Source organism: Megachile rotundata, chromosome 1 (assembly GCF_050947335.1).
Source record: "Megachile rotundata isolate GNS110a chromosome 1, iyMegRotu1, whole genome shotgun sequence".
NCBI lineage: Eukaryota > Metazoa > Arthropoda > Insecta > Hymenoptera > Megachilidae > Megachile > Megachile rotundata.
This window is the reverse complement of record NC_134983.1, coordinates 24,734,674-24,744,928: the sequence shown is the minus strand read 5'-3', so window position 1 is coordinate 24,744,928 and position 10,255 is coordinate 24,734,674. Positions and strand designations below refer to the sequence as shown.

At 41.3% G+C, this 10,255-nt stretch overlaps 1 protein-coding gene across 5 annotated transcripts in view; it reads right to left on the bottom strand.

Moving 5' to 3' along the window:
• Positions 1 to 3,590: 3,590 nt before the first annotated feature.
• The window catches only part of LOC100883499 (cadherin EGF LAG seven-pass G-type receptor 1), a 47,590-nt gene continuing 40,925 nt past the window's right edge, over positions 3,591 to 10,255 (bottom strand). For all 5 annotated transcript variants that reach the window (XM_012298797.2, XM_012298795.2, XM_076532965.1 and 2 more), the window contains 5 exons: positions 9,459 to 9,718; positions 8,587 to 8,688; positions 8,194 to 8,380; positions 5,734 to 5,820; positions 3,591 to 5,283 (listed from right to left, as the gene is read on the bottom strand). In XM_012298797.2, coding sequence (XP_012154187.1) covers positions 5,227 to 5,283; positions 5,734 to 5,820; positions 8,194 to 8,380; positions 8,587 to 8,688; positions 9,459 to 9,718 — 693 coding nt within the window. In that variant the 3' untranslated portion in view covers positions 3,591 to 5,226. The remainder of the gene's footprint in view (positions 5,284 to 5,733; positions 5,821 to 8,193; positions 8,381 to 8,586; positions 8,689 to 9,458; positions 9,719 to 10,255) is intronic.

The following is a 10,255-nucleotide window of genomic DNA, read 5'->3' as shown; positions in this document are numbered from 1 at the left end:
AGCCGTTTATTTTATCTGAAACTAAAAATTGTTGAACTTGATTTTTCGTTTGTTACACGTTTTAACGTTTCCGTACAAACATTTTTCCTTTTTTCTATAAAAACAACGATTGCTAGTGCGCTGCTTGTTTTTTATATTTTGATGATTAGATGCTCTATGTTAGATACGTTGACAAAATTGGAAACTACGAATTAACAAGAATCTGGAACAGAACAATTATGGTGGACTTGTAATTTGCTCCCGTTACGTTACGATACTGGTAGACTTTTTAATGTCGCGAGTAATAAATCAGTCGTTACAACGTTTATCGAAACAAGGTGCGTTAAATCCGATAATAATTAAGAAACGTTAATGTCGCTTGTGAACTAGGCGATTCAAAAATGTATATTGATGCGCTGTCGATATTTCATCGAGATGGCTTAAGTTTCTGACATGTAAATTACTTGTTAGGTAATGAACTGTTAGGAAATAGTAAATAGTTGAGAGAAGTAGTATATATATACAATACAATCATTTTGTATGGTATATACCAATGTGGTTAAATCCGCGATATTTCTATTTTCCTTCATCAAGAAGATAATTATTTTGTATCTTTCCGTTTAAAGTAGCAAATATTTAACGTATCGTAGGATATATCAAAAGATCGAAACGAAAATTTCTACCGAGTTGGAGACATTAACTCATAAAATTAACAGCGATTACGAATTCTTATCGTTGATCGTTTATCAATTAGTTTAGTACTTACTAGCAATATCACTCATTGTTGCTTATTGCGGGTTATTCGTGAAAACAGAGTTGACAGAGATTATTATTATTCAATTAAATTGTAATTATTAAGTAGGAACAATCGAAGAATATATGTATATCCTACTCGAGAATAATAGGACATAATGTTAAAAGTTGAAAGTTGTTGGAAACGCATAATGTCGTTTACAAACTTTGTAAATTTTATTAAATTTGATTCCGAAGTTTTTCATCTAAATCGGAACAGATAGGCGTACGCATAAAAGTTTGAAAAAACATTTTTCGTGTTTAATATAGCGAAGAATAATCGAAAGTGCCGTGAAAGAGAAACGTATTCGAACATAATAGCCAAAACGACGCTCTACTCTTTTATTTCTACGTAAATATTCGTAATTGTTCGAAAATCAGCCGGTACATTGAGCCGAATATTATCGCCATCTGTTATCGAAATCGAGAACCGACGCGGTATCGCAGAAAATTGTTCCGTTATTGCCGTTATTTGCCATCGAACGCGTTGAAAGGAAAAGGGAAAAGAAAATGCATAGTTTTTACGATGGACGATAGATAGCACGACGAACCACTCGAGCCGTAGTAACAGAGTTCGCCGCAACTTTTCAGCGGTTCATTATTCTTGCTGATAGATGACTACACAGCATTTCAGAGTCCAACGGCTGAGGTAATTTCTAAAATTAACTAATGAAAGTACCGGATACATAAATAAGATGTAGAATATCCGTGGTTTAATATTTCAATTAAATCGAAAATAGTGGCATAATTTTTATTCGAAATAAAGCGAAGAATATATCGAACGTTTCAAGCGTTTGAAAATTTGAAAAATTATCAAATTTATCAAGAGTATAATGCTTCCTAACGTTTTTCTAGAGTTTCGATATCCGTATTCGCAATTGTATTTGTTATTCATTTTCTAAAATGTCTTAATCGTCGCGACTTATTTAAACTTTTCGCTCGATTCATCGTCTCGATCGATCGAGTACGTTTTAATTCATACGACAAAATCGTAATGGAAAGAGGCGATCGTTGACTAGAAGCAACGATTAATTGGAACAAGGGAAACGCGTTTCGTCGTGGTAATTTCACGAACTGTTCGAACATTTTTATTCTCCAGATTTATCCGATTCGTAATGCGGCTTTCGTGTTCCGATTGGATTACCCGTCGCAGTCTCTCTCTCTCTCTGTCTCGTGTGTTCTTGGCTCGGTTGCGAATCCCGTAATCTACAAGGGTCGATTGGAAAATAATGTCAGATCGTTGAAAGACATACGGGTTCATCGTGATTGCGCGTAATTTGTTGGTTAACGCATCGATTGTCAAGAGTGATGAAACGGGTTTCCTAGTTATATTTCCTAGATAAATATAGTTTTTAGTCGTAATCTTATGCGATGAAAATGTTATTACATGTTCGGCATTAGGTGTAAATTTTTGGCGCAGTGTCATGGATGGGACTGTTGCAGCGGAAAATTGACAACATCGACTATAACGCGTTGCGGTAGAACGCATAGCGGTCATAGCGTGCGTAAAAGTTCGCTCGAGCTACGATATAAATCTCGGTGGCACTGTAGCGACGATCCAGCGTAGTTGTGCGAGGGTCGGGTAAGACCCACCTTCACCTTTACCTACTTACTTCGATGCTCGATAAACTGTCCGTGAATAACGAGCCGTATAACCACCGCACATCGATTCATTCAAATTATTCGATAGTTTTATTCACCGAACGCGACGTCGGTAAAATAAGATACGTTTACTCCGTCTTAATTCAGCCTTGCTTTATTAACGGGAGTAATAAAAAATCGCGTAGCGCGATCACGCAACGCCGGGAAAAATAGGTTACGCTAAAGGACAATATCCGTAATCGAGGGTGGAATGATCTCTCTAACACGTCGAACCGATAAAAGAGTCCGTTTGCTGGCTAGCAAAGAGAGAAAAAAGGGTGCGGTTGCTGGTTGCACCCACCCATCGTGGAGCTTCTCGATAATTAAATGTCAGTTTGCTGTTAGAACAGAGTGGGACAAGACACGAATGCGTTTCAGTCACTCGAACAACATTTACCAAATCGGTTACCAATTTCTTATTCTTATTCGCTGCCAACCTCTTCTCGCACGTTTCTCCTACGAAACGATCCAAGGTATCGATCTATTACTTGGGGTACATCATTTATTTGAATTACGTATAGGAAGGTTATGTTAATTTTATGCTGGACGAGAGTTTTATCGGTTAGACCCGAATAAAGCATCTCGTACAGAATTACGAATTACAACATAGGTGATGTAATATTAGCGGGTGGACAATAAGAAACGAAGAATTGTCGTAGCGGTTCGTTATCGCGTTAGAAAAAAGTAGCGGTGTTATTCACGGTTTAAATCGAGAAATTCGAATAGAAACCAAAGTCGCTAGCTGTTACACCGACAAATCGATAATTCAAGATATTTCTACGAATTCGCTGAAATATTCTAGATACTGAAAATTTTATTGAAAATTTTCTGTAAAATCGAGTTAAACTACGGATCATTAGGACTCGTTTGGCAGTTGAAAAGAAAACGACGAGTAACCGTGAAATGGACGATCGATTCTTTTGAAAGTTGACCAACGTATAATATGGTAGCGAGATATTAAAACGGATTGCTTTTCCAATAATTACGCGTTCAACTGCGAACCTTCCGCGCTGACTTTTCCATCTCGTCATGTTCTTTCTTTGTTTCGCTCTGTCGAAGCGTTTCGTCCGGTATTAATGTTCGGCCGCTGAAACTCGCGAGTTTTTTCTTAGAAAAGCGGGCCACACGGCTATCGGGATATATCGGGGCTTTCATCGAACCAGTAAAAGTATCCCATGTAGGAGTTGAAAATATTTATTTGCTGATAATTACATGCTCTTACATTTACAGAGTATCGGTGGTTAACGCGTACTAATGCGAACGCATAGGTCATTACCGAGCGTTAATTGCATCGTAGGAGGGAATGCCAGCCGCAAACCGCGACGCGGGGAACGTATACGCTCGGAAGCGTCGCGCGTGGATTCCTTTCGCGTTCGATCGATATACTCGACGCGTTCCATTTCCGTCACGTCGTTTCTCCTCGACACGACTCGATTACTATCGATTCCTATCCTATCGACTCGCGATCGTCTTCGTATCGTTTTCTTTCCATGATCGTCCCGTGAAAATCTACCTCGAACATTTTTTTTCTACTTTTCGACGAGGACTGTGTTCAAGATATCGTTCGAACGATTAATTACAACAGCGTTTTCGTTTTCGAAATCGCTGTAGCGAACGATATCGAGTATAAGGTCCGATCGAAGAAAAGGCAAAACCGTGGCTGTAACGAAGTATTAGAATTTCACAGGTCGTGTTCTGTCGAGTGATCGAGGATTTTTGTCGTTTTCGCCTTCGCGTCTTCTATCGATAAACAGAGTTTAAGTTTTTTCGGGCTAATATTTTTCCAACGAGGATAAGAAAGCGCTCGTATGTATTTAAAAATGCGTCGATTTGTATCGAATAAAGCAACCGACTCGAGTCTTCTTCCTCTCGCTCTTCATTTTCAACTTATACTACGGATAAGTTTTGCCTATTTTCTTTCTTTTTTCCTCGGATCTCGTGTACCAACGCTGGTAGAAAAAAGTGTACGCGGGAGGGCCACGCGTTTCTAACGAATAGAAATTTGCCGATTCGGAAACGCGATTGTTAACGACGTTTCAGCCGCGGTTCGCTTATAGAAGTTTCGCTGAAACGATCAGGAAGAAGCGAGAAAAAAATGGTTTTGCTACGAAGCCTGTCGTCCCGTACGCGGTCGATCGGAGACGGTTCGATTCGCTCGAAAAGTTACGACGAGTCGTTATCGAAATTTCCGCTGGAGGAATGCATGCACGGTTCTTGCTAACGCGATCTATAGACGATCGCGCGGTAACTTATACGCCTAGTATCGTAGAAGAATCGTGGCGGGTTAGCGATGATATGTTGATGCGATTATCTTCGGTTTTCTTGTTCGTGTTTCCCGATCTTTGTTCGATTGTTCGATTTCACCGTTCGGGCAGCAGCAGCAGCAACAGCAGGTTCTCGAGATGCGAAACGAAAAGCTTCCATTCCGATTCGTGATCTTTGAACGCGGTGGGAAGCTAACATACGGTAAATCGCGATTTACTCTTACTCGTCTTACTCGTCTCTTAACGGCTTCCAGAACTTGGAAATTCTTCCTCTTCGATTCTTCTTCTCTTTCGTTCTCTATAATCGACTATATGTTCGATATACGGCTCGAACAAAGAGGAAGCTGGCCTTAGAGGGTAGTTTGGTGGTTTTCGGAAATCGAGGTACTAGTCGAGGTCTTCGTCTAGACGAGGGTTAACGAATTCGGGAGGAGAGTTGTAGCGTTTCGAAACGAATCGTAATCCTCGGATACCGTGACCGCGTCTAGTTTCCATCCTTTTGATTTTCCGTGTTTATCGAGGAGAAGGTGGTCCTACGGTCGGGTTGAATCTACACCGGATCCGGAGCAGGTGCGAGCAGTTGCATGCTGCTACTCGAATGAGCGATCTGTAAAAGTATCGATTTTTGCGTCAGCTGTTGCAACGCGATTCTCGAATCTCGACGCGATCGAGCGGTTTTTTTTTCTTTTTTCGTTGAAAATTATCACAAAAGTGATTCGGTTGGCCGCGTTTAAACAGAGTTCCCGTTAAACGCGTTCCTCTCTCTTTATTCTGGCAATATTTTATTTCGATAAAAACGCTGAAAGAATCGATTATCTCGTTTATTCGATTAGTTTTCCTGTCGTTTCGCGAAGCAAGGACGATAAGCTCGACGAGCGCGTTGCACCGAACTTCTGCTTTTAATAAGAAGATCGAAGAGAAGATTGAAAATTGACGAGCTTCTTGGAGCAGAAATTACCGTTTAAACGATATCGGCCGCGAACACGATGGCTCGTGTTTCGAGAATAAATGCGCGTTCTCGAGATGCGAAAAGAAACGGAAAGAGAGCGTAATTTACCTGTTGTTTCGGCTGCCTGTAAGACTTCCTGGCGTAAACTTTCAGCACTCTGCAGTTGCACGCGACGGATAACGCTACGGCTAGACCCTGTTACGAACAATAAAACGTGAACGAGTGAAAAATAATCGCGTCAGAAGCGCGTAAACTAATTGTAAGAAACGAAATTGGTACTCCGCGAACGAGAACGTTCACCGTAATAGACGCGTAAAATTGAACGAGTGCTACTCCATGCAACGCGAGTCGGTCTCTATCGTTTCGTTCGTATTTCTGACACTTAACTCCTTCGATTCCGATAATATGACGTATCGTTATCGAATATGCGGTAATTACGCGTTGACGCGATGTATCGTTTTAGAGTACTCTACGTTATCGATTCTGTCGTTTATCGTTACGGGTTCAGCGGAATTTTGCAATTCGGTAATTTAGGAATTTCATACTTTCGAAACGTCGAACCGTAGAAATGTAGGGACAGAAAAGTAACCGCGGCTTTCGTGCAACCGTGTCACGAGCGTAGCAGAAATTCTGAGCGAACGTCGTTAACGAAGTTGGTCCGAGTATAACGCGTCTGTCACAATGGCAATGATTTAACGGGAAATCATCGTGCTACGTTCGAACGCGCCCCCTTTGCGCCGTATTTCATTTCGGTCGCGTGAAATTTCGAAATAAAGATTTCGTTAGGAGGTAGAGGCGAGAATCCCTCCGGCTCGTTATGAAAATTTTACGAGTTTTCCTCCGGGGGGTTGTTTAGCGGGCTTCCCTTTCTGGCAAGCCAACTACCTCTTTCGAGTACGAGTTCCGAGCAAAAGCATCCGCTTCGTTTCCTATGAATAATTCGCTTTTCGTTATGGTTCAGATGTTTCGTGTTTACCGAGCATTTGCCTCGAAGGTCTCGCACGCGACCCAATTTCGCCAGCATCTTTTCTTCGATGTTTAAAAGCATTCTCCTTGATAAATTGCTTTAACAACCAGTCGCTTCGAACCACGCGTGCTTCTGTCTTAATCGAGTAAGTCTTTCGCGACGAGACGCGACCTTCGGTTTAATTAACCAGCTCTTTGTCGACGAAATCAAAGCGGATTCTTTCCAATCGCTTTTATCTGTTTACAATTTCGTTCGCCTTTCGTATCGAATCATGATATTTATTCATGCGAAACACGGGATAGTATCGACTAATTTACGGCTTACGTTAATATTTTACGCATGCGGCACGCCAATTTTTTTTTTTTTTTACCAAATTTAGCGAAATTCTTTATAAACCTTCAACGGGGGGACGCTTCTTTATTTATTATTTCTACGGTATACTCCTGTATAAAGTACCTGGAAACTTCTCCGGGGCATTTAAATTCGCCGATCGAAATTGAGAGGACAGCTTTGCAAATGAAATGGTTCTTTTACAGGATGTACTAGGATAATCGCGAGCGACCACGTATATAAAATTACGACGCTAAGAGAAAAGGAGAGGAATCGATACGATCATTTAAAATTTAAGCGATCGTTGGCTCGAAAACGTTGGTCACGTCGGATAATAGAAAAATGACGATAGATTATCGAACGAGGTAAAAAAAGATAATGGAAAGCATAGATAAGAAAAAAACTGGCCTCGGTGGCGAAGGAAACGACCGTGGAAAAGCCGTTTGCGACTCGTATATCGGTCCGAGGAAAGTTTTTACGGACGGGAGTTCCTATTTCGCGCGAAGAAAACGGACGAGTTTTCGCGTTCACGGTTCATCTGACGGGTTCAACGCGTTTTAGTTTCAAAACGTTCGAATGCTTTTGCTCCGTTGGAACGCGTATAGATTCCGACGCTGCTGTAACCCTGACGAATTTTAGTTCTACTACCAAGTTCTACTAGCTATCAAAGAAATTTCTTCGAATCTCGATTTGCTAAGTTTGCAACTGGTGTAGGGCGTATTCGCGTGGCTATTAAGCTTTTTAAAGAGTGTCGATGGAAGAATAAGGGTTAACTATGGCAGTTGCTAAACCTGATGAGCCGTGCTTGCTACTTTGCGCAGATTTTTTTGTCGGCGTTCGCAGCGGCGCATTAGTAAAAAAGTCGTACATGTGCTCGTTCAAACTTCAACCTTACTTTGGAACTAATTGAAAAACATGAAACGTTCCCGAGTAATATCAGGGAAAACTTTACGCTACTCCGCATTCTCGTAGAGTGGAAACTCAGGCGCCTCGTATTCCAAATTTCAGTTGTTTAATATTTTTCTTGAATATACCTCTGTTTCACGAGTTAGCGAATTATTAGATGCTCGAGTACTTGGACATATGTACAGGCATTCAAATACGTAGTTACGTGCAGTAGATTATTAAATTTCTTCTTCGATCAAGAGATTAGATACTTTTCGGCGAACGTCATCGTTATCGAAGCATGGCTACGTACAACTCGCGTTGCTACGTTACGATGGACCAGCCGTTACGGTAAACGAATATTAATAGCGGCGGTACGATTTTACCTGCAGAGAATGGCCGGTACAAAATACGGCCCACAAGAAAGGGACTTTCCATATCCTAGATGCGACTCCGCAACCAGCCACCAGACCTATTATCATGCTCACTTTTAAAAAGAGCACCAACTGCAACGCTCTTCTTCGTTTCATTTTCTCGCGTTGCTTAATTTCCAGCTGCATGCTGCACGTGTATCTGCGCAAACGAAACCGGTGTAAAGAGAAACGATGCAAAGTTATAAGCGGCAAGATAACCGACACGGGGACAGGAACTCGGCCAATTAGCAGAGTAAGCGGTGACAATAATCAGGAAAGTTTCCAAGGTTAACGATAGAAACGATTAAACAAGGGGCATGTTTTATTAAGATAATAAGCAACTTTTAAAAATATTTCTTACGATACCTGGATACGATAGCAGCTTTGATCAGATAGTATCCCGCAGCAAGGAGCAAAAGAATCACCGGTAAACCGTATGCATAAATCGTTGCTTTAGTTCCCAGGAACCTGCAATGAATTTAAATCTTAAATCGGTCCAAGTCGATTCAATTTTTCTCGCAAGTTTTACGATCGGCTCGAACACGCTATGTACGTATAAGATCGCTTCAAGAAATTTTTGTGAAAATTCGGTGACTTCGGAACGGAAAGAAGTTCGAGACACGAGAAAAGATTGGACGACAAAGGACAAAGAGAAGGAGGAGGTGGAGACGTAAAATGAAATACGATTGTTTAGATTTTTTCTTCTTGAAAATATCGTAATAGGTAAACGAAAAGGAGATAAAAGAAAAAGTTTCGGAATATAGATTTTACTTGGATTTATGTGTATACTATCCGGAATCACTGAAATTCGATAAGACTTTCAATTACAGAGATAATATCCTATACTTTTAGCAGTATTTTAACACTGCCACGGCATTAAATCGTCTCCGCGCAACGATGTCCCTTATTTATCTCTCGTCTACCTATTACAGGGCGTTTTGCAAATGTCGTTTTTTATCAACGAAATAAATTACGAAGGATATACGCGGCGTACCTCGAAAGTAACGAGATTGTTTTTTAAATTTCCGTAGAGAAGTTAAGTCGTTTTTCTGAAAATATATATTTTTTTTTACGACGTTATTTTCTTTCAGCCCATTCTTTTTACGAGTGTTTCGACTCGTTGTTTAATTTTACGTTTAAGAGTCGCGTATTATCGTAGAACGACAGAAAAGCGAAGCTGGTAGATCATTTCTGTAGTAGAAGAAAGTTCGTTGCTCGGTCGTGTGTGAAAGAGTTACCAGCAATTAAAGGGCGTAAGATCCCTGATGTTCCAGATGTCGTTCGCCTCGCGGATCTGCAGAAACGTTGCGACGCCGAGATTGAGAAAAGGTGCACCCCAGGCGAACACGCTGTACTTGAGGTAAGTTGGTGGGTCGTCGCGTCGCGGTATAGAGGCAACACTGGCGTAAAGGTGATGACACATCGCAGCCAGCCAACAAACCACCGTCATTCGAAGATACTGCAAGCTCAGCCCCAGGGAAATGCACAGTTCCGAGTCCTGCGAATCGCGAAACGTTTCTCTTCTTTCCTTCGACTTTTACCACCTTCTTGCTCGCTTTAACGGTTCTACAAAGACTCACAGATTTTCGCCACGAAATTAAAAGAAAGCTACTTTAACGCGTTGATCGCGCAGCGAAAACAATTCCACGTAGCTTACTACGTCGTGCAGCGACTTCTTATTGGATTGTCAATTAAATTCGATAATTTTTCACCGCTCGTGTCGTAAAAAAAAAAAACGTTGCTTCATTCTGTAGCGAGCGAAACTGAACGTAAAGAATTCGGTCGGCGACCAGGTGGCATCTTTTCGTTTGGAAATTTGGCGATTTGAAAATTTCCGAGCCTTCCGCTGGAGAAAATGCCAGGGAAATGGAAACAGAAAGATAATCGGTAGTTGGCCCGTCGGCGCTTGTTGATCGCGAAAATAAATTTCCTAGACGTAGTAGACGTAGCCGAGAGTTGCCGGAATATACATATAGTAGCCGAAAAAAATCGCTCCATATTTCCTTCGACGAGGTATGTACGTGCCGTAGGGACG